Source organism: Triturus cristatus, chromosome 2_1 (assembly GCF_964204655.1).
Source record: "Triturus cristatus chromosome 2_1, aTriCri1.1, whole genome shotgun sequence".
Taxonomy (NCBI): domain Eukaryota; kingdom Metazoa; phylum Chordata; class Amphibia; order Caudata; family Salamandridae; genus Triturus; species Triturus cristatus.
In genome coordinates, this window is record NC_140581.1 from 864,881,655 (window position 1) to 864,906,981 (window position 25,327).

General features: G+C 42.3%; 1 protein-coding gene across 2 annotated transcripts in view; it reads left to right on the forward strand.

Moving 5' to 3' along the window:
• FXN (frataxin) overlaps positions 1 to 20,542 on the forward strand; it is a 101,919-nt gene extending 81,377 nt beyond the window's left edge. The window contains exons 4-5 of one of the 2 annotated variants that reach the window (XM_085632987.1): positions 3,776 to 3,873; positions 18,029 to 18,245. In XM_085632987.1, the coding sequence (XP_085489113.1) occupies positions 3,776 to 3,873; positions 18,029 to 18,230 (300 nt within the window). In that variant the 3' untranslated portion in view covers positions 18,231 to 18,245. Of the gene's footprint in view, positions 1 to 3,775; positions 3,874 to 18,028; positions 18,246 to 20,153 lie in introns of those variants that run through there. The other variant, XM_085632988.1, reaches the window with a different exon arrangement.
• The last annotated feature ends 4,785 nt before the right edge of the window (positions 20,543 to 25,327 follow it).

Here is a 25,327-nt window from a genome sequence, read left to right on the forward strand (position 1 = left end):
CATGCCAGACTTAAATATCATTGAAGTTGATTTCAACTTTCTAACATTGATTGATTTAGATTCCTTAATTGGTCATCTAAGTGGAGTGTGTGTCTGTGTGTTTTCAGTGATATTTCTCAGAATATTATTTCACTGGTTATTTTGGAACTGATAATTTGTTTCTGTCTGTTTTATCTGTAATGAAACCTGATACTTTTAATACCCCCTTATTAACAGGTGTTCTGTTGTGGAAATTTAGAAAATATTTTGAAGGCTGTCTTATAAACATTATTCATAATAACTCCTCAGAGATACAGTTTGATATACATTCTATACCCCAGATTTTTACACACATATTTGTGTCTGGGTTTTGGTTTGAAAATATGTGTAACTGATGTCCATGTATTATTTGAGTATACATTGTGAGTCCTACTGCAGTAGAGAAGGTGTCTCTGGTTAGTGATGTTTACCATCTATGGTATCAACTCGGTACCTATTCCGTATACATTATTAATTCCTTGCATGTGTGGAAATGCTTGCAAACTTAACAACCAACATGATGGTTTACTCAAAGCTGATTTTGTACTTTCATTTGCAGATCAGGAAAGTAGAATCTGCTTTTCCTGATGTGAAGCCTTTATCAGAATATTTAACTTGTAAAATTAGGCATTGTTTTGCTTGCAAGTTGTAGAATTATTTTACAATTAACAAGAAACATACAGACGTTTGGTAATTTATCAGATCATGTATGGAATAATATCTTTTTATGTATTCTTGCTCAATCATTATCAACCAATGCTAATGCATAGCTTAAGCAGCATTGACTAAATTGATCTTGTAAACTTTTCTAATATACAATTGCTTTTAAAATTTAGCGTGTTCCATTTGAAGTATCTTGAGAGCGGTATCAGCCTTTACAGCCTCAACACAAATGTGAAGGCCACCGAAAAAGCTATCACATCATTTCAAGTTTCTAGGATCTAGCTATAATCAACAAAATAAATTCTGTTAATTCTGTGCTCCAGATTATGCTCCGCACAAGAAGGCAGATGGACCATGTAGCTCCCTAGCGTCACAGGATAATGGGGATTGGCATGCCACACTAACAAATCAATGATGGGTACAGCATCAGTGGCATGTGTTGCTTCCAAGTTGCTTCCAATTGTCTCCAAAATGTAAAAATATTTTACTGCGATGAGAGTACAAAGCCAAAGTGCTAATGTGTTTCAGTCAAGTTTGCATGGTTGCTGCACAATTTTCTGTATGTTCCTTTATCACATATTAATCACAAGTAGAAGAAGGATTTCTTTCGCCTTACTTAGATGATTTGTATTGCGCTTTTGGTGTTTGCTGGACTTTTGTCTGGGAAGGAGCCAAGAATGGTGCATTGTTGATAATATTCACTGTGTTTACTTTATTGTAAAGTTCTAAATTCCATTAAAAGATGCAAAAAGAATATCATATAGGAACCAATTCGAACCTGTCTCAGAAGAGGCAGGATCAGTTACTTGACTTCTTTAAAAGCTTATGGCAATTTGATCAGGACTTAATTTGTGCCGATAAGGCAGCATTAATCTTCAATTTTGAGAGGCTCCACTGGTGCCCAGCCTATGACAGAATGGCATGCAATTCTTTATGCAACCTTTATAGATTGGAGTGCTCGCCTCCAAGGCAACTCTCATCTGCAACCAATTTAATGACTCTTTAGCCAATCTATTCATCCAGTCAATTTGGCCATTTGTTTCAGGTGGTATAAAGTAATGTTCCGAACACCACACCTTTTAAAAAAAAAAAAAAAAGGAAAACTGTGTCTTGTTTTCCAGAACAAGTATCTATAGAATACTTTATTTTGCAAACATCTGGTCAACAATACTATCTCAGTGGAGACCTACCCTACCACACTTTACTCTGGTCACTTGAATGATCTATTAGTACATTGCCCTATTTGGCGTTAAAAGCAACACAGACTACAGGCCCACTGTATCACTTTCTTGTCAAGGGACAAGACTGGACAACTCAGTGCACGGAGGTAAGTGGGGGACTGACGACCTTTCCATAGCGGGGTTCCTACCATGAAAAGGCTGTCTGAAAGGAATATCATAATCCTGACGGCGGTGCCTTCCTCTGGACCACCGCCATTCTGGGATGCTCCTCTGACTGGCGCACCATCAGGATGCGCCAGACAGCTGTGGGTCCAACTGCCAGTATCATAATGCAGAGGTCGAACCGAAGGGCTGTCAGTGGTCAGACCGCCACCGACAGGCTGTCAGCAGTCCGACGCCGACATCATAATCAGGCCCTTTGTTTCTAATGGTAAGGTTAACATTTTTATTTTTGCAGGATAGCCGGTCATCTTTCTGTCTTATATATGCAAATATCTAAATGGGAACATATATCACCCGCCCTTTCAAAATAGTTTTTGCCAAAGCTATTGATGAGGATTAAATTTAAGACCTTAATCCTGACGGTAAACAGCCCTGACTACGAAAATGTCACCCCGCATGTTGTTACAACGCGGTTGTTACAACGACCGTGTTGTAACAACACATACCATTACCCCGCAAGTCGTAACAACGACTTGCGGAGGGTGGAGAAGGTGTTGGATTTAAAATCCAACACCTTCCCTACTGTCCGCACAGACTGGAGTTGGAATAATAAATTATACTGTTCCAACATACAGTGCCTCCCTCCACAAGTCGGTGTGACGACTTGCGGGGTAATTGTATGCGTTGTTACAACACGGTCGTTGTAACTACCACGTTGTAACAACATCCCGGGTGATGGCAAGCGGGATAAAGAGGCATATTCAACCCTTACCCATAAATTAATGCATGCTAGCCCACCTATTTAAAGCCTATGAACAAATCTAGACATTTTGCTTTAATGGAAAGTACCATGTCCTAACTTCAACGAGAGAGCAATTTTTTCTTAGTTAGCAGGACGAGGAGAGAAGCAGACGCAGTGCTGCCTCTCAGAGCAGCCCCTTTCTGATACAGCTGAAAATAAAACCACCACTGTATATAAAGGTAAAAAATGAAATAAAAGTGTGAGATATGAGCCTGAACCCAAAAATGCAAGACCCAGGCATACCACCACACCAGAGAGACCTCCCTGGGCAGCTTCAGAACAGTAATATAGCTCACTAAGAAAGCTTCTGATTGGTTGTCCAGGGTCAAACCTATTATCTATCCCAACTACATGAATTGTGGAACAGGCTGCATGGTGTAGTTATGAGGTATCCCCAGCTTTCAGTGTGCACTTTTTCTCAAGTGTACTCCAAATCTTCCCCTTCTTAAATTTAAGTCAAACGAGATGATGGGAATCAATTTCCACAGTTGACTGCAGGATCCAAAGGAGAATAAACCACAAACATGTAAATATTTTTTGCATTGTAACTGTACAGTCAGACTGAAATATGATCACTTTGTATTCCAATATTGTAGAATTGTGTGTGAAGGTGAATGATCCAGGGTAAGAAATGTAGCCTGAAAGCAGGCACCATTGTTATTGTAAGCTGAAAAGTAATGAATGGCATACTTTTACGAGAATCGTGGTAATACTGCTTTTAGAGTTACATTTTCCTACACACTAAAATGAAGGGTGTGGCTTCATAACCATATTTTGTATTAATTGTGTCCATCCATTGCTAAATGATTTGGTATCAGGCCATGTACAAAATTGGTGGAATTGCAGATCATTTTTTCTTGTGAAGAGTGTAGGTAAAATGTCTCTTTAAAATGATATACTATTTTTAGTTTTCCAGAGAAAATAATTATTTGATACTTACCCCCAACAGAGTGGTGTGTTGACTGTAAAACTAGGTGGAGATATCGGAACCTACGTCATCAACAAACAGACACCTAACAAACAAATTTGGCTATCTTCTCCAACCAGGTAAAATACATCTGTTGTGTGCTGTTACTTGTTGTAGTAATTAAGTGTCTCTAATAGCCTAACCATTTCCAGTTTCCTCCCATGCTATAGCGCCAAAACAGCTACCCTGAAGGTAGTAGACCATGCTCTCAAGTTTGCATTCAAAGGAACTCCCACCGATATGTCTTTGCCAACCTACCTGCGGACTTTGACACTATCGATCACCAAGTTCTTCATCAGACTGTTTTCACCTGCACCGGCAATTGTAAAACTTTCTCCTACTGTTTCTCCTCTATCTTATCACATACATTGGAATACAATAAATGGATTGCTCATAATCCCTTCGTCTCCCTGTAACATAGGCGCTGGTACGGCTCCATAGTCCTAGATATGCCATTCAATCTGTATATGCCACTTATTGGCTGGCCTTACTCACTTTTATGTTAGGGTTTCCTATACAACTAACATCATATACTTTAGAAATTGGCTAATAACCACTTCAGTACACTATGGAGCAATCAATGTACCTGAAACCGAACCCCACTAAAACCGAGTTAGTCCTCATTAATGCTTCCTTCTCAGCCCAATATTGAGAACTGAACCCATGCCATGCAATTCTGTGCATTTTGATCCCTTCTTGCCACAAGTGCCACATTTCTAGAGTTTCAAATTGACTTCAGCCTCACGTTCAAGAAACACATACTAATAAAACTATGGTACGAGTTCAACCTATTGCTAAGATTGAACTTTTCCTACTCTCATACTGCTGCTCCACTGTGCAAGCCCTTGTCCTCCCATTGATGCCCTCAAACTCACTTTCCACAGTGCTGCATGACTATTTACAGAGCAATGCAAATACAATCTCATTACCCCCAACCCTGAGGGATATCCTCTGACTCCCTCTTGAGAATCACATTTAGTTACTTATGCATCACCTGCACAGCACTGCATGCCTAAAAACCGACTAGTCAGCCGACGCCTCAAACCAACTAATAAATTATATCCCCACAACAAGGAAAAATATGCAAACGCAAGCTATCTCATTCTTGGCACCGTCTTTGTGGAATAAACTCTTCCCTTACCCCCCAGTGCCCCTCCCTCTTTGAGTTCAGGAGAGAGCTGAACAGTACCAGAGGTGGTATAAATTGCACTTACCTCTTGACCGCCGCCTCTTCTTTCTCCATCCTCCTCTGTTCAGGAAGCACACATCCTCCCAGAACCCCCTGCCTTAGCAGCGTTGTGATTGGTCTGAGCGCCATGGTTTTGTATTCAGACAGGGGTTGGCAGTCTGTGCATGTTCTCCACCCTGTATTACAGCCTGGGTGGAGAACATGCAGAGTGCGCATGACGCTTTGGCACAAGAGACAGCCGGCCAAAGCATCATGCGCACTTCAGGTGCTGCCACCGCTCCTCCCCCTGTGAAGTGGGGTGCCCAGCCCCGCCTGCCTGGCTTCAGCCTCAAGATGAATACAAAAAAATAAAATGATACATTTTAATTTTAGAATTCAGCTTGCAGCTGAAGCAGTGAGACGACGCTCCTCCACCTTAGCGGAGGAGACGCCACTGGAGCTGAAGACTCTCCCCTACTCCATTCACCTCCCTCTTCCTGATCGGCTCCCTTTCAATCAACCTATGGGCCCCTGTAGTCTTGGTCTTGTCTTACATTAACCTTCGCCTCCTGTTTATTAGGTTTGTTGTTCCCGGTATAGTTCTGTACTCTAAGGCAAAATGTATGCTAAATTGTAAAATGTATGCTAAATTGTACATACTGCTCCATTTCACATAAGGATGCTCCATTATATGAATTCTTCTGTGCATTGTCCTAATAAATTCCTTTCTATATCCTTTACCTGTTGGGTCACAGCTTTACTTTCTGTAAATTAAAACAACCAGTGGCGAATTACAATGAAAGACACATTTTCCCTATAGTTTGGCTAACACGTACCTGCACCATGGACTCCTTTCCCAGAACATTACCCAGGCTGAAACAGGCGTTTAGATTGAGAAATTAAATCAATATAAACAGCTGGCACACAGACCAGAATTCAAATACCCATCCTTATCTATGGAGCACAGGAACCAAGGCTCCCCTCACTATTACTGTACCGACTCCTATAGATATTTCTACACAACTTTACATTTCCAATCGATTCAGTCTCTTATACTACAACATTGTTTTTGTTTAGTGTCTTGGGTGACAACCACAACATTGTAAGTTATATTAAACCAATTTAAGAATAACCTATAAATTCGTGAATTCGATTTGCTGGTGCTCTTAAATCATATCTTCTCCCACTTTATCCCTTTTTTTGCCGTCAGTAAGTGAAGGAACTCGTGCAGCCTTTGCAATTCACGTTAAAATAATGTATTGCATCCGAGTCTCAAAACTGGCAGCAAATTATGCTCCTGAAACTGCATATGCAGCAACCTTAGCCAATGCTCTTACTGTCACGTGCACTGCAATACTTTTGTGGCGTCCTCTTTTTGAAATCATACAAGGAGACGGCAATAGGCATTCCTCTAAGTACTGTAGGGCATTCCTTTAGGTGCCTTTTTTCCCACCAAGGCGATTTTCAGGTTAACAGTACTGCCGAAAAAGGCGATAAGTGAGCTTTTATGGTAGGAGGCAATTTATTGGTTAACCTTTTAACACTGCCTACAACATTCGTTAGCTGATTTACAAATAAATGTTGCGCCATTTAGGCTAAGATTTTTAGGTGTAAACTGCGGCAGACCTGTTATAGGGACTTTGCCACATTGTTTAATTCCACTCACCTTTCTTCAAGTTTGAGGCGGATCTATGTATGATGACCATATATGTGACTCCTTCTTTGTGACTTTACACATCCATTGCTTCACATTTAACTTAACTTTTTGTCTCTCCAAAGTAATTCACGTGGGATTCTGCCTCACGATAACATAGACTATTGCTTGTATTTACTTTTTTTTAAAATGCGTTCTTTCATTCGTTCTGCCCTGCACAATTTTTAACACCACATTATTTCAAACCAAATAGCTACCTTATATAGTACACATCTAGAATTTTCAGAATATATTTTATAGTCCGTTTGACTACCGTCAGAAGCTTCTATGCAACGTCATGGACATTTTACACAGCACAGAGGCCAGCAAGAATAACCATACAATACAAAATAGTACTACATGAATGCCCTTCCGGTCATCCTGGAGAGGTTATGGCAATCCTGCCTCAAAAGGCACATGCTGCCCCCGCCCCTGCAAAAAAAAGGATACATCAAAATCATTTATCTCTGCATGGTCTAAAGAGCCTATCACAAAACTGATTTACACACAGTACATCCTTTTCCACCCCTCCACCCCCTAGTAGTGGCAATAGAAAAAGAAAAACTGCTAGTTGCCTTCTTCGGGTTTTTTCACTTAGCTCCCTCCAGTAGTTTAATTTATAAAATGAAATGGTACTAGTTGTCTTCTTCAGGCTTTTCTAAATTTTTGTTTTACATGTTTTTCATTTCAATATTATCCAAAAGTGAGTACGTGGCCTGAGGCTATGCCCAGCTTTCAATCATGGCCTTTGGCTACAGTTTTTGACTAATACCGTAGCCCTAGTATGAACGCAGACTGTTTCTAGCGTAAGTGACCTTCAGCCGTGTCCTCTACCTCTGCCCGGACTGCTGCTTGGAATTGCCCACATTTGTGCCCAGGAGGCACTTCACGAGGGTTATAGCCATCAGACTTGGCCTGTCCCAAGCACTCTTGCCCCGATTGCCTGCTGTTGATGCAGCTCTGTCAGGACAGGGAGCAGGGCATATCCCATGACCACACCAGATGCCCAGTATCCTCGGTCCTCTTCCCACTAAGCACACACTGTTGTACAGACACTACTTAAGTGACCGGCACTTGTAGTGCCACTTTGGTCTTTGTCCTTCAAACACAATGTTGTCGCTTCCCAAAACTCTCCTGTCGAATTTTGTAGAGGAAGAGTAGAATTTGCCTCCTCACAATATAATTTGCATTCCTTGAGCAGTCTTTATAAAACTTAGACTCGACCTCAAGTGGATGATATATCTTTTTGAATTGTTAGGTGCAAATTAAACTGGTCCAAAGTTGCTAGGGAACCAGGTAGCCATACATTTTAAACATCTTTTTTGTGTGCAGATTTCTCAAAATGGACGGTTGAAAATTCCTCCAAGCAATTAAAGTTAACCAATAAAGCTGTGCTTCATGTTGTCATGATTTGGGATTTCCCCCCCACCCCCAGATCAACCAGGGTCGGATTTTCACCTCTCTAGTGCAAAGACTTAGTTCAGTGTAACAAGAATTAGAAATCCATTTGGATTTCGCCTCTTGCACATCCCACTGAGCAGTACTTTGTATGTGGTGTTTTTGTTCACAATTAGTCCTACCAGATGATTTAATGGATATTGTGGAACTCTAAACCTCTTTTGCAAATAAATAACACCCTCAAAATAGCGCAAGAAACATACGATAAAACTTACAAAATGTATTTCTAAAATACAATAGCGAGTGCATAATATATGAACTGCAACCACACAGAATGAGAAAATGAATGCATTAATTTGTGACATGACCAGTGAAAACAGTATGAACTTTCTGAATATGGTTAGCAAGTTCCTAGCATCCTCACCTCCATCTCTACTTATAAGCGCTATGCTCTAACTTGGCAACAGTGGAAAATATTGAGCATATAAATCGAGTTTCTTAAGATGAATCACTCAGTATAGTTTTTAATGGCACAAAAATAGCTATTTAGCTATTTATCACTGCCCTTGCCTGGGAATGATAAGCAGTGCCGGCTGAAGGCCACTACTCCCGGAGCAGCCCCCGACTGAGGCTGACTGTCGCAGCAACACACTGTGGTCTCTGGCTTGATAGTTCCTTTGCAAAGTCTCTCCAATTAATGTTCTGATACCATAGGTTTTATAGTATCTGTTCGCCAATTTTATCTCCCGTTTATGAGTTTGGAGATACGAAAGTTCCAAGACACAATAAGTATGACGATAAACGTGTCATCTCAATTTACATGTAGATAATTTGCTCCTATCACTAGAAATATGTCAGCCTAGTTGTGTGGCAGACATGATGTTAACAATTTTGTGCTTGACTATAACTTCATACTTTCTGACTGAAAGAGATAAAAGAATCTGCAGGTGTACACATGATGTGAATACACAAGGTCTCAAGAAGACTTTTCACTGTGTTCGCGACAATGTCCTTGTCCAGTTTGGTGAATGTTTGTGTAGCCACCTTGATTAAGCAATTTTTCAGGATACATCTCTATGTAGAATTTTATTTTAAAAAGTATACTTTTGGAGGCCCTTTTTAAAACTGCTTTCCCATGAACATTTTGTGTTAAATTTGCAAAAATTGAACTTAATGGTGCAGATTGGTCATTGAGGTAAAGTTACAAACAACCCAAAAGTGCCTTTCCACTAGAACACAATCCAACCTTTTTAGTTTTTGTTTTTGTTTTATATAGCGCAAACTCTACCCGAAGGTATCAGAACACTTTACGTGAGCACCAGTTGCATTACAGATGGACACATTCATTTTGTTAGGCAAGTGGAGATTCATTGATTTGCCCAGAATCACAGGATGTTGAGCGTCCCTGCCGAGACTCTAATCTGGTTCCCCAGCATCGTGGTCGCCCGCTCTAGTCGTTCGGCTACATCCTCCCACCCCTTACACACCTTAAGTACAGATGTGAGATTCCAATTGAACATGTTGAGTGCATAATATCTTATGTTTGCATTTCTCTCTCTGCCCTATTATAGGAACAGATTAGCACCCGCAACCTACTACACGTCGACTAATCAAGCTTCATACCATGCTGCGGCACATATATATCTACTCTTCAAGTAGTTAATGACACCCTCTTCAGCAATATAAACAATCCATGCCTCCTGCTCCAAATCAGCCTCGCAGCAGCCTTCGACCCAGTTAACCAAGGTTGGATTCATACCCCGAAAACACACATGAGCTTCATATTTCTGCAAAGGTTTACATCCTAACTCCATCAACAAGTAAAGATAGGAACTACAAGGTTCCAGAAACTCACTGTCTTATGTGGAGTACGTAGTGCTCTATCTTCAGTCTTTACAAAGAACCCTACAAAACCATACTCCCCAATGACATCAAAACGTGTACAACACTGACTCTACCTCAAAATCTCCTCTCGCAATGACATTCAGCTAATCAAAACCGGTCTGGTGCTAAAGAAGTACCTACCTAAAGTTGAAGCAGACTAAGGTGATTATTTAGAGTGTGGGGGATGCCGGACATGCTCCAAAACATGGGGGATTATCTGTCCACTCTAGAGTGGATGCATCTACATCTACCAATTATTGGGGGTGTCCTGCATCTGTCAGATTCTAAGTAACTGTCTTAGACTGAATTCCTTGCATTCACTAATGCCGCTGACAAACATCAGATTCAAGCCTGGCTCATAAACATTATTCTCTATGGTTTTATCCACAAGCTCGCAAATATTGCCAAATCAATTAAATGCACTCTTTACACCAATCAAGGAACACATTGCTAAAAATAAAATAAGGAAGCATGTTACCAGATCTCCCTTCAGAAGTACATGAATCCTTTCTTTTGAAAGACAATTTAGGAACAACAGTGCAAGCCCTGGTCCTATCACATCTCTGTGTAGGAAATGCTCTGTGCAACAACCTATAAAAGGGATTATACATACAGTGGCTTACTTCATCAATTGCCTGGAAAGGTTTGATCACATCACCCCTATGCCCATTCCTATCTGGCCAAGAATCTAACCACCTTAGGCGAACCTCTGAACCATCATCCTTGTTCCGCGCTTGTTCATCTATACAGATACCTCTACATACAAAATTTCCAGGCACTTCCTCATAAATCTAATGATTTGCCCATGGAGTGTTTACGAAACCATGTCTTTTTTCTCAGCTCTGCAGTTTCACATGCTGCCAACAAATTCATGGGGTCAAACATACCATTGGCTCACTTAACTTCAGTCTTTAAATGTACCACTATCTGACCCTTATTAAAGAAACCCTGTTTGGACCCACCCACTGGACCGTGCCAACATTAGACCCATCTCCTTACTGTTGTTAGAATATAAAGTTCTGGAGGGTTATGTACATTAGTATCTGCTAAATAATCTTTAACAGTCCAATATTCTGGATAAGGTGGCTTGATGGTACCTTTCGGAAGACTTTCAGAGCTGTTTGCAGTTATTGTTGATATCTGGTTGGTTGCCATTGCAGGCAGTAAAAACAGCATTTAACATTGTCAGTCAAGCCATCCCGTTAAAACATCTAAAGGCAACTGGAATGCTTAGGACAGTATTTAACTTGTTTAATTCTTTTCTTTCAGATTGTCAATAGAAAATGTCATTTCCTCCTTTTCATTCTAAACCTAAGTTGTTGAAATATGGGGTTCCACCAGGGTCTTCTCCGTGGCTAAGTTATTTTATGGCCTGTGTCCAGCCTCTAGCTTCCCTATTCCACTCGTTGGTCTTCCACTGCTATATGTATGTTGACAACACCCATATCATATTCCTAATTGATGGTTATCTGACTATGGTGACGAAACCACTTTTTAAAGTGCATGAGAGAGGATCACGAGTGATTGTGCTGCTGTTGATTAAAACATAACCCAGAGCAGAGAGAAGTTATGATTATAAACAGCAGAGAGGCTCTCTGGTGTCCTCCGGTCTGCCTATATAATCTAGAAGCTCAGCCTGACCCAAGGCGTGTCATCAGGAGCCTCATAATTATGTTGGATGGCATTCTTTCATTGGGACGCCAAATCACTGCAATGTCCACAGCCTACTATTTTGAGCTGCGACTGCTACAAAAAATACACCTAGTTTAACTCTGGTGCAGTTGAAGCTGTGACTGCCTTTATATGCTGAATTTTGGACCATGACAACTCGCTTTATCTGGTCTTTCAGGATATCTTCTGGGCCAACTCTGTGTCGCCCAAGCTTCATCTGTTAAGTCAAATTTTGATGCTCACAAATAAAACTCAACTACGTCTTACTTAAATCTTTCCATTAGTTAGTATTGGCTGTAGGAGTGATTTCTAAATTGATGCATGTGATACACCTAAGCAATCACAGAATTCGACCATCTGTTTTTTACTAACACCCATCGCTATTGGGCCTTTCAATCTGCTGATCAGGTACTTTTCAGAGCCCCATGCTTCCAGGGGTATTATCTGGGTGGTTTAGCTTTTTATTAGGTCATCCTTTCCTCTTGAAATCCATTGCCCATTTGGTAATCACTCTAGGTTACATAAACCTTAGTTAAATTCCAGCCATTCCCAAGACATCTGTAAATAGTAAAGACCCCTTAACAAGAAACAATTGATATAGAATATCTGGGTCTGGTGGCTCAGTGAACTAATGCATCCACTCCAAGGTTCTTTATATAAACACACAGGGCTTTATTATGAGTTTGGTGGTGCGGGAGGGTGACTGCCCAGCTCCCGCACCGCCAAACCTGTGTTGGGACTGCCCGCCAGATCAGGAGTTTTCTCCTGTCTGGTGGGCTTTTTTGGCATTCCCATGGCAGTGCCTATGAAATATGCACCTCTAAGGGAACGTCAAAATCAGTACCTGCACGGCATGGACTGCTGCAATCCATGCCATGCAGGTACTGGTGTACATGCACACATGGGGGGCGCAAGCTGAGCCATCATGTGTGCATCCACATGGCGTGAGGCACCAGGGGCCCCATAGGGCCCCCTTTGTTTCCTCACCGCCACACTATTCATGGAGGTCGCACTGCCATGAGCGGTGTGGCAGTGAGGAAACTCATAATATGCTTGGCGGGACCGCAGCGGTCCTGCCAAGCATATTGCGACTTCAGGACTGCCGTGCAACCGCCAGGGAACAGCGGGTGCAGTAGTCTCAGGGCGACTCGACCTCCCTAGTAGTAATAGGGTGGTTGGGAGACCGCCACCGTGAGTCTGACGGTCCGTGGGCCGCTAGACTCATAATAATACCTATAGTCGCAGGTTTGAATCCCACCGGTCAGTTGTCTTTTCACCCTTCTGGGGTCAAATAAAATGAGCACAATTGTCTTGGGTAACAACAAATATCCACTATCTATCATCTGTGCCAAGAGGCATTCTCAGGAGAGAATGTGCACAAATACACTAGATATGTTGTTTATCACAATGTGTCATGTTCCTCGTTTCAGTGTTTTGCAGTTCCATTATATTTATTCAACTGCTGCGTTTTTCTGGAAAAATATGACGTTTTTTTGTAATGAAGGTCACTCAGTCAGTCATAATCACTATATTTTGCTAGTACATAAAAACAGCATTAAAAGGTATTCTATACACAATAAAAATCATACTATACATTAAAAAAGTTGTGGTAAAAAATCATAAGAACAGTGGTATAATTAAAAAAAGTGAAGCAATAGGGAAAATTAAAACCTGATTACAATGACTTGCATTACGTGTACTGTTTTCACCTCTTTATAGCACATCGAAAGAACGAGGCCAGGCAATGGCAAGTAAAGGGATCGGATAAATGTTTTAGGAAATACAGGGCTGGGCAATATTGCGTAAACCTGAACCTGCGCAAGATTGAGCAAATGTACCTTTTCACCTCCTCACTGAATAATCTACAAAAAAATAGAAGATGAAGGTCACATTGTACCGATGAAGTGCGGCACAGGCAAACAGAGAGGGCCTCCATAGAGTAGGTGTTAGAAGGGTAACCCAGCATGAGAGGAATGTAGTTAATTCGGAACCCCAATAACAGAACTCTGTGTTGGATATTCGTCACAAAGGATAAATAATTAAATCAAATGTGTTTATTGTTGGTGCAAGGTAATATTGGTTGACCCTAGATTTGGAACAATTGGACTTCCATCTCTCTTCCCTCTGTTTTCCTAGCAGTAGTTTTTGCAGTTCAGACCTAGAGATGGTGGTACATGAGGTCGGGTCATCAAATCGTTTGTGCATACCAATGGTAGCAAGCTGTTCTTAACAAACTGCAGCCACTTTATTTTATATGATCCATCGAGCTTTAAGCAACCATTCCAGATTTTTTGTGTTAGCTTCAGTGGTTCTCTTCTCCACACTCAATGCCACAAGAGAAGGGGTGCGGGACGGATCTGATCCGTAGTAAAAGGGGCGTCCAATTTGATGTGACAATTATAGGAAGAGCAGGATTGGGGGACACCTATCAAACATTTCCAAAATGTGTTCTCTGTTTGCTGTAAAATAGATATAATGGTGATTCCCCATAGAGCTTCCCCATATGTTGCCACAGATGTTGTGTTGGCTTCATATATCTTTTTATTGCCTCCAAGGGTTTGGACCCCAGATTTTTTATAAGGCTAAAATTGGCCCCCATACTTCTTTACATCATGAGCCCTCTATTGGCCACCATATTTTGATGTGTTTTTCGAATCGAATACCTCCAAATAACAGAATGTATCCACCACCTCCAGTTTTCTCCCTTCTATATTCCATCTGGGTAATGTTTTGGGTCTTACTCCTGCCACGAGCACAAACAACTTGGATTCATTCACATTGAGGTCTAAATTCTTCATAAATCTCGTATAGGTCTCTATGAGCGTCAGCAGAGCGTTGCCAGTCCAGGCCAACAGAACTGCGTTATCTGCATAGAGAAGTAGCGGCACTGGCGCGAGATTAATGGTGAGGACGTCGCTAGTAGACCCAGCCAAGGCAGCTTCCACACCATTAGTGTACAGTGAGAATAAGAAGGGCGTGAGCACGCACCCTTGCCTAACGCCACGGGTAATTTAAAAGTGTCTAGAACATTCGCCATCCCTCCCAAAGTGAACACAAGCAGTGGTGGAAGAATACATCTCCCGGATGAAATTAACTATTGGCTTATCTATGCCCATGCCTTCCATTAATGACCATAATTTTGTATGTGCCACACAATCAAGAGCGGCTGATAGGTCCATAAAGGCCATATAAAGATGGCCTTCCTTGGCTGCTGTATATTTGGCAATCAGTAAATTTAAATTAAGCCACTGATCAACATTCCCTTTGCACTTTCTGAAGACGTACTGAATTTGGAATAAATATTTTGTTTTCCTGAGCCCATACCTTTAACCTATTTAACAAAAGACGGCCCATTAGTTTTGCAGTGCTATCTAGCAGCGATATTGGTCTATAATTTTTTGCGATTACTCTTTCCAAGAAGGGGGGACATTCGTTTGAGTTACAGCATTGAAAACATTGGCAAGTAACAGGGTCTAGAGCTCTTGATTAATTAAAAAGAAGTCTATTGTACCTCGTCAGGCCCACCTGCCCTCGATTTGCTACATTGGTTCAGTCCCTTTTTCATTTCACCAAAAGAAAAGAATAGTTTGTCTCCCAGTGGGCGCGCCAAAGACCTAGGTGGCAATGGAGGACCCTACCCTTCTGTCCCAAATATCTCAGTGAAATGGGTCAGCCAGGCGCCCTCCGTGGCATGCAGGTCTAGGGAGATCTCTGTATCCTCTTTGCAGAATGGGGCATTAATTATATGCCAGAAATCCCTGCTATTCTTTAGAGTTGCCGCTTGTAATAATTTATCCCAGGCTCCTTCTTTTAAGGCTTTTAATCTATTTGCTCTTTCTGTTTTATAAGAGAGGCACAGCGATTTTACCAGTGCCGCGTCTCTTGGATTTGCTCTAAGGGTAAAACGAAGGTTTAATGCCTTGGTGCAACCATCATTAAACCAACGTGCTATTCCCCAGACCTTACGATTACAGTTCTGCAGGAGATTCTTATTAATTTCAACTAAAATTTGTTCAAAAACTACTGGGATTTCCTCAAATGATGAAAATGAGTTTAAACAAATCAGAATTTCCTGGGTCATATTGGTGACAATACTGTGGGTGAATTTTGAGGTGTCTAATTTGTCCCATTTCAGAACAATCCCATTTTTTCTTGCAATTAATGGCTTTGGAACTCGGCGGTCCTGCCAAGCATATTGCGGTCTCAGGACCCCCGTGCAACCGCCAGGGAATGGCGGTTGCAGTGGTCCCAGGGCGACCTGACCGCATCACAGGGTAGTCGGGATACTGCCACCGTGAGTCTGGTGGTCTGTGGGCCGACAGACTCATAATAATACCTATAGTCTCAGGTTTGAATCCCACAGGTCAGTTGTCCTTTCACCTTTCTTGGGTTAAATAAAATGAGGACAATTGTCTTGGGTAACAACAAAAATCCACTTTCTATCATTTGTGCAAAACGACATTCTCAGGAGTGAATGTGCACAAATACACCTGATATGTTGTTTATCACAATGTGTCTTGTTGCTGGTTTCAGTGTTTTGCAGTTACATTATATTTATTCAACTGAAGTGTTTTTCAGGAAACACATTTTGGAATGAGTTAATGTACACTCAAAATAGTCACTGAAAAAATTATGATAAATGGATATTATGGTATCGTACTAAAACCACATATTTTCTACAATATTAAAAAATATATAATACTTCCATAACAAAAATCTCTGTGCAAGAAGCATTAAGGTCATGGAATTGGCCAATGGTGGCATCTTCATTAGTGCTATGACACACCAGTTAGGTATGGATGTATAAAAGATGAAATATTCAAATGCTCCAACTTTATTCTATAACTTGAAAATATACATTAAATTAGCTGCTAAAAGAATTTCATGTAAAGTAATAACTTTTGTTGGTACATTTTTGGTACAGTGTCTTGTGAACGCTATTCACATGGAAAAAATAGTATTTTATTATCAACATCTATCATTTCACGTTATATATTTAAACCTGCTGACTGTGAATCTTCACATGCAACTACTTGGAGTTTCGCTTTAGGATAGGTAAGGGTTGTTCGGGGTCACAGTGTTAGGGTTCAGTGTAGATCCATCATGTATTGTTCAGTGGGGCTGACAGCACACGTTATCCTTTAAAGCTCGTATTGTTGTTTTCCATTCGCCTCTCTCATTAGCCCCTTGTCTGGAACTTAATTATACCCTGAACTCGTGTGTTTGCATTAAAACGCTGACTTAATGTCTAGTGCTAATCACATACGTTTAAGGGCTGCAGAGGAGCTGTGTTGCACTCAGACAGCTGTGAGCAGGGGGGTGTTTGGGGTATTATGTAGTAAATAGTTGGGTACAAGTGTTTTTAGTCGGGTATGGTGAGGTGTTTTACCTGGGATTTTCACATGCACACAGACAAAAACGCACACATACACTCCTATCTCTGTTTTCCAGGTCTTAAAAATGTTGCTTAGTTTGAAAAATAGTGTTTTAAGTACTTCTAACGCACACACCTACTTCTCATCTAGTGTATTTTTATAAGATACTCCAGCGTGATTGTTGGGAAATCTTAAGTCCCCCCATCTTACTGACCAAGCTACGGCGCTGTGCTCAGAGCGCATTGAGTGTGTGATGCCAGCAATGCATCTTCGCCACGCTCTATCAAACTGCCTTCCATCAGCACCACTAAGTTTCTAACAGTTTTGATTTTGGGAATTTAGCATATTGGACAATCTATCGAGCTGAATTGTCAGTGTTAGTTGATGCTCTGGGCTGTGTGGCAGACTACAGACTATTAATCTTTTTGGCTAGAAACCCAGAGAAATGGCAAGAAAAAAAATTGGACTGCCTCTGGAAAATAAGCCATGCAAATTGCAAGAAATGACCAGCTCTTCCATTTGTTTTACATCATTTTATGATATCGTTGTGTGTGCAATATTGCTGAAATTGCGTTGTTACAGACAAAATGTAGGTTTAATATCGTAATGAGAACTCTAACGTCTAGGCTGAGCGCGAAACATGGCCGCTTAAGCCTGAACTCTGGGACTGAGACGGCAAAACTCCACCACAAGGACCTGTGGAGCAGCTTGATGGAAATCTGCCTGGATGCACAGGTGGCTGAAGAGGAGGCTTATGGCGAATAGTAGTCACGGGCATCAATTTTGTATATTGGTGTTCTTATATTTCTGATAGTTAAACTCAGGAGCAGACATAAGTCGCTATTTGTGGGTGAAGGCCAGCCTTACTTGGTTGCTCATTCCCAATGGGCTCATTCTGGTAATAATGGGAGGTAAAACTGCCCGAGTAAATTCTCTTACTAGACTTTTCGTTTTACCTCCAGATTCTAAATTCTTCACATTGGAATGAGGAATGCATTTGCGTTTTTGCTTTTAACACAAAAAGAAAATGTTTTTCTTCTTTCCAGCCTGTTTTCTTCATGCAGATATCCCCTGGTATTATGTATTGAAATTTACATGGGAGAAAATCGCAGGTCAGTGAAAAATTATGGCATAACTTGGAATGTCAAACTGGGGGCTCACAGCCTTTGTGCCAGATTTGCCATTTTCCAATACATCACAAATGAGGGGCTTTGTGCCTATGGAAAAACCGTTATAAATCAAACTTAAGCATTTTAAAGTGGTCCTACTACTGCCTTTTAAGGTCAAAGCCTACATGCGGCGCATGCGCTGTCCACTGTGAGACATATTGTTGCCTTACAGTGGGCTCATAGCCCACCCATTGCTTACCATTGGTTGGCTATATTGTCACTCCCATATGCTATTATAGATGCTGTGCAGCATGGCTAAAGACATTGGCAAAGCCAATGTCTTTAGCCATGCTTTTGACAATGCTTCTTTTGTGAATAGCACTTGAGCTTGCATGGCTTTTACCTATTTCAAGCAAAAGGAGGAAGGGAGCACACTGCCTTACATCCCAGCACTCAGTTCGCCACAATGCATTATGGCAAATGCAGTGTATGATAACACTTCAGTGGCAGTGTTTAGTTTTCACATTTGTTGGTGCTTTCATCTTCCATCCCCTAGTTTATCAACACGTAGTTAAATAATACTGTTTATCATCACCTGCTCTTCGTAGTGCTTATGACATACCATTGGTGTCTATGCAATTCATCTCTAAGCTTCAAAGTAACTAATTCTGAAAACTAAAGCTATAGTTTGTCATTTTAGTGCCTGAGGATCAGTGGTGGCTGCCGCAAAACTCAAGTGGGAGGGTTGGGGCAGGACGGGTGATTAGGGAAATAAATATATATTTTTTTAAAATACCTGTTCCGACGCTGCTGGCCGCATCAGTGCTCCTCTTCTCTCCTGATGGTGTCACAGCAGTCCCTGGGACACCAGCACTGGCTCCCACCCAATACCGTTGTTGCTCTCAATAACATGAGAGCAGCGGCAGGAAGGTCTGAGTGGCTTGGTTGGCCGCTCAGACAGTGCCCCAGAGTCTGTGCTGTTTCTGCAACCCAGCTGTGCAACTCAGCTGGGTTGGAGAACCTAAGTGCTCATGACGGTTTGGCCGTCTGTCTTAGGCCGGCCAAACCAACATGCGCACTTACAGTGTGCACTACTCCCCCTCTGCTGGCTGTGATGACGGCCAAGCCCTGCCCCGCCTAGACTTGGCTCGCTACAGAGGGAAATGGGAAGAAAAAAAATTTGATAATAAATCAAATTTATCATGTTATGTTTCCCATTTCCCTCAGCTGGCTCTCAGCAGGGGAGGGGGCGATGATCCTCTCATAGCGGAGGAGCCTCTGCTGCTGAGACTATGAATTCTCTATGCATTATTGCCTGCTGCTGAAGTCTATTAGTTGCCTTCCCCAAATTACAGATGCAAGCTGAAAGCAAGGGCACATGCTGATGTCAGTGGCACTCAGCAGCCATTAATGCCCTGCAGCAGGACGGCAGTAAAGCAGTTTGTGGACCACTATTCCTAAGCACCCCCACACTTTTGTGCACCTCTCTTCATCCCTGTACTGCACCCCCTGCCGCACTAGGTGTTTACACCCCTTATCTACTTCCACATCCAGCAGTTCATCCATGACCTTCTCTACATCATTGCTTCTTGCCCTCTCTCCAGCTTTCCTGTGGGCATGCTTCTGGTTCTCTCCTTTCATCTTTTTTCCTCTGCCTTGCACTAACTTGCTGCAACTATCATCCTACCCAGGCTGCTGTTCCCCCCCTCCCACTCCCTTTATTTCACCTCAGCCACCTCCTCTTACTTTCATGACTCAAGTAATTACTGCCTTCTGTGCCCCCTGATTAGCTGAGCATTCCTTGCCTGGGGTGCTTATTCAGTTTGTATGTCCCTGTTAATGATTATAATAGGACTGAGAACTCACATGTAGCATGGTCTTTCAGTTATTTGCTACCGGTAGTAAAGGTTGACCTGCAGATACCTGATGTCCTTATTTTTCAACTTTTGAAGCTTTAACAAATGTTTTCAAGCTCCAGAACTTGAAGTTCTCTGAAATATATGACTGTGATAAGGAGACGTGTTTTGTTGCTCACACTCTGCATGTGCTATTTTTGTTTTAGCGGACCAAAGCGCTATGACTGGACTGGAAAGAGCTGGGTCTATGCACATGATGGGGTTCCCCTCCATGACTTGTTAGCTGAAGAACTATCAAAAGCTATGAAACGCCACATAGACCTGTCATCTTTGGTTTATTCGGGTAAAGAGAAGACTTGAAGAAGCCCCTTATTGAAGATTCCTTTTTAATTCCCTTGACATGTGACATTGCTCTTCTTTAGGAACTCTGTGATGCAGACCAACGGATGTCCTTCCTAAGCTGTTAAGTTGGCTTGCCTGGTGGTACCATAATGTTAAGAAGATTTGGTTCTGAACTATGACTGTTATCTCATTTTTGGCTTGTGGTTACAAGGCTGAATACTGTTTTCTGTTAATAAAGTATTTGTTTCTTGTACCACATATGTACCATTATTTATTTATATACTGCAAATTGTAGGATTGATATTGTTGCCTTAAAAGAAGAACTACCTGTGAGCTCTTCTCTTTGGACCCTGGTGCAGAGAGTGGTTACATAGCAATATGGCGTTCCCCAGCCGCTGGTACTATTGTGGTCTAATTGAATAACCAGGTTCTCCTTTCAGTCACTGGATAGTTTGAGCACTCAGTACTTGATCCATGTAGATGGAAGTATGTTTTGGACTCCGATACAGTATTACATAATAATAACCCTCAATAAAAATACAGTCAAGGCAGAGCCATTCTAAAAAAACAATGTGTCTTTACATATGGGAAGTGCGTGGTAGATATATATATATATATATATATATTTTTTTTTTAAACGTTGTGCCCATGCACAAGAGCGCACTCGAGACAGCGCTGATGGTGGCACATCTTTATTCAGGTAGAACCGCTGCCATCAAGAGGGTAAATACAGCATAGTTGCAGTGATTAAAATATGACGCGTTTCAGGAATGGCTCCCTTCTTCCTGGTACACCACCGCAGCTTGCAGTCCAACACACCTGCATCCATTTGACCTAACACGCCCTCCAATGGGCCAATCCGCTGTAAGGTCAGTCCCAACTGCATTCTGGGACTTGCAGTGTGTCACAATGTCTATGGCCACAATCTATTTACTGCGCATCTTAAAGCATACAACCCTGGATGGGCCCCTCTGAATTTTAGCAGCTCAAAATCAACCCCCACGCTGCTCCAGAAGACTCCACAAATTCGAAGCCTCACGGCCCCCTTTTTTCAATCATCGGGGTGGTGCTGCTCTTCGCGGCTGGGCGGCCGCGTGAAACTTTGAAAAACGTTGTGCCCATGCACAAGAGCGCACTCGAGACAACCTTCGCATTTGGGTATAGAAGATTTATTTAGACATCGCTGGCTGTTGGAGTTTAGCTACAATAATGCTGACCACAGATCTATTTGCTTTTCCTCTTTCTATTGCTTTCTGCCTACTCTCTCTAATCAAGATTCACCATATCCTACAGGAGGCAAAAGACTGTCTTTGCTTAAAGATATGTGAGAAATCCTAGAATCCTCTCCAGAAAGCAAGATTACAGTGTAAATGTCAAGCTGAGAAGGAAGGGTGCAAAGCACCTGAGTGTAAGGTTGGAGACAAAAGCTGGCTAGCAAACAAACACGTCTCATAGGTCATAGAATTCTCTAGCCCACAAATGAAGTACCCTTTCCCATTGACTGCCTCATGGAGATAAACTCCTTTTGCTTTTCATTCATAGTAAAAATAAATATTCAGCCAACCTTTCATGTCTCGCTAGTAAAGCCTATACATCCCGGAACACAAATCAAACAGGTTCCAGTATCATTGCAGGTTGAAATTGACGGTCAATATGAGGTATGAAGAATCTTAGACTCACGTTTAATCCATTGTCTGCTCCAATATTTCTTGGACTGGAAGGGATACAACCCAGAGGACAGGACTTGGGAGTCCACTGAGCATGTTTACTCCACCCACCTGTTACATGAGTTCTACCAGCTGAACCTAACTAAACCAATCCCTGAGTTAGGGGCTTGACAGGAGATTAACGTCAGGGAAACTCGGGTTGCATGCATAGAGGCAGTGGAGATGGTGCTGGGAGCACCCATAATGATATGGTCGGTAGTGTAATTCGACTCATGAAAGTTAGCTTCCTTCACAAACTCACAAGATGTGATGCCACGCACAACAAAAACGGGGAGATCCGGATTCGCTGCAGTCATCTGGGCAGAACAATCAGCGTAGCCACACAAGAAAACTACTTTGAGTTCCACTGACAACCCATGAGAGTTTGTTCTCTTGCAAGGGCTGTGGAGAGAATTTGGATGGAGTGGGGGGTGGGCAACTTAAAAGCTCCACCTACCGTCGAAGGCACACACTACACTGATAATCTTTGATAAAGGTGGATTGAGCTCCTGTTCTGGGTCAGGCTGGTCCTATGACTGGGGTTTGCTTCATCGAAGAACCAGCAGCCACCTTCTGCCCAAGCAGTAGAAGGCACTGGTGGACATCACTGACAGGTTCAAGATTCCTTTGGACAGCAGGATTTGGGCTGGAGGCTTTGCTCATTTATCAGCATACTCCGTGAAGTCTCTGAGAACCAGAGATGTTAAGCAAACCTGACTTGACTTCACACATCCTATGGGATATATTATTTACAATAAACCCTTTTGAAAACTTCAGAAAACTGTGTTTAAACTACAGTGTTTATTACACAAAAGTGAGTAGAAGTCTAGTCGGCGCCATACTTGTTCTGTGAGAGTAACAGCATGGCCAATTAGATTAAAAGAATTGAGTGAAGTCAGCTCTTTAAACCATGTTTCAAGCTTACTACTGAGATAATTAAAGCAGGTGATAGCAACACAGATTTAATGAGAGTCTACTTGGAGATACACCTTTCCTACTCGTTTTCGTCTATAGGCAACTTAGAAAGTGGTGCCAGTGCACGTGACACCCCGAAGAAAATGTACAATTTAACAGGGAAAACATTAAAGCCAAGGAACCACTGAAGATCAGGGAAGGTCAGAACAGGAGAAATAGTTGGTGAGAGAAGTGTGTCCTCACAGGGCATACTAACCAAGTTAGGCAGTAAGCAAGTGATATGGAGCGTGACATCACGGAGTGTGACATTGAACGTGGCATCACAGGAATGGCATCACAAGCCATGACCACACAGGAAGTGACATCACAAGAAGTGACTTCAGATCTTAAACCTCACACATATGTTTAGCAGGTCTATCATGAGTACATTTGAGTGCATTAGAATATTTAACAAATGAGATTCTGAGTCAGAGTTGTGCTAAAAAAGTGGCACAAACCAGACGCAAAATCAGAGCCTCAACTATACATTTATTTTTCAAAACGCTGCCACAAAGAAATTTGCAACAAGGAGAAATGTGGTAGTAAATCGGTTCTGCTTAATTGGTTGCAAAGTCTGCATTCTTAAATATCTTATGGCATTAATGCTGCATAGATCTTTGTGTGCCCAGTAAATCTCAGGGAATAATAATAATGGTAAAATAACCCTGGAGGTTAATGCACAGGCTGGAGAGATCTGTGTTTTAGTCTAGTCCCAGTTTTGAATTAAAGTAGCACAGTGGGTTAATATGTCGTCTACAAAGTACATTATGTGACACAGATGACAGAATTTTATTTTATGAAGATGGTAAGTGGGTTAATGCTTTTAACACTGAGATCCTTTTGTTACTTGCAGTTCATAAATTGTATTTTTTTTAAAACAGCACAGTGAGCTATGAAGCATGTGACTTCTACACCTTTAAACCTCACTGTCTTATGTAACACATCGTGTACATTGAGTTACACACACATGATTTATTATCAACGTATAATGAGTACGTGTGATGTAAAGCACTAAAATACCCTGGATTTACAACAAAATAGTGGTCTAGGAAAGTGCATCTTTTGACATGGATAAATCCCTCATTTTTTGCCTGGGATCTTGTGTGACTTTGACTGAAAGTATACTGGGTTCCTGCTAACCAGGTTCCAAGTACCAATGTTCTTTCCTTAAACTGTACAATTTTTCCACAATTGGCACCCCTTTAGGATCCCTTTAAGTCCCTAGTAAGTGGTACCTCTGGCACCTAGGGCCTTGGAACTAAAGTGGGTCCCTAAGTGCAGCAGCACGAATTGTGCCACCTTAAGGGGCCCCCCACCAAGCTAATGCAAACTGCTTTCACAGCATGCATGTCTTGGTGCAGAGAAAAACTAAGAGTTGACATGGCACACCCCCATGTGCCATGCCAGCCAAACACTGCATATGGTATAGGTAAGTCACCCCTACAGCAGTTCTTACAGTTCTAAGGCTGGGTGCACTATACCCCATGTGTGGGCATATCTGTGTGAGAGGATGTGTCCCTGTGACATCTAAGCAAAACTTTAGATATTATAAGTGCACAGGGAAGCCATGACGAGTACATGGGCTGTACACTCTGGATTACAAGTTCCCCAGACTTATAAACACCCAGCTGACCGCCTTGGTCGAAGAGAACTCCATCCTAGACTCCTCTCAGTAGGGATTCCGCAGCAACCACAGCACCGAGACCGCCCTCCTAGCCGCCACGGATGAAATCCCCATGCTACTGGACCAGAGACACACGACGGCCCTCATCCTGCTAGACCTCTCCGTGGCTTTCGACACCGTCTCTCATCGCACACTCACAGCCAGACTCCACGACGCAGGGATACAAGGAACCGCCCTCGACTGGATTCAATTCTTCCTCTCCGGCTGAACCCAGAGGATCAGACACACCCCTTCCTCTCCGAACCCACCGATGTCAACTGCGGAGTAACACAGGGATCATCTCTCAGCCCTACACTCTTCAACATCTACATGGCCCCCCTCGCCACCATTGTCAGACAGCACGGGCTCAGCATTGTATCCTACGCCGACGACACTCAGCTCTTCCTCTCCCTCACGAAGAATCTCGAGGACACCAGACTCTGCTTCCAGGAAGGAATTAAAAATGTGGCAGCCTGAATGAAGGACAGCTGTCTGAAGCTCAACTCAGAGAAGACCAAGGTCCTCATCCTCGGACCCTGCTCCACCTCCTGGGACAGCACCTGGTGGCCGTCCGCCCTCGGGAGCCCACCCACACCCACCAACCACGCCCGGAACCTCAGTATCATCCTCAACTCCTCCCTCTCCATGAACCGCCAGATCAACGCCGTCGCCTCCACCAATTTCAACTGCCTTCGCATCCTCCGTAAGACCTTCA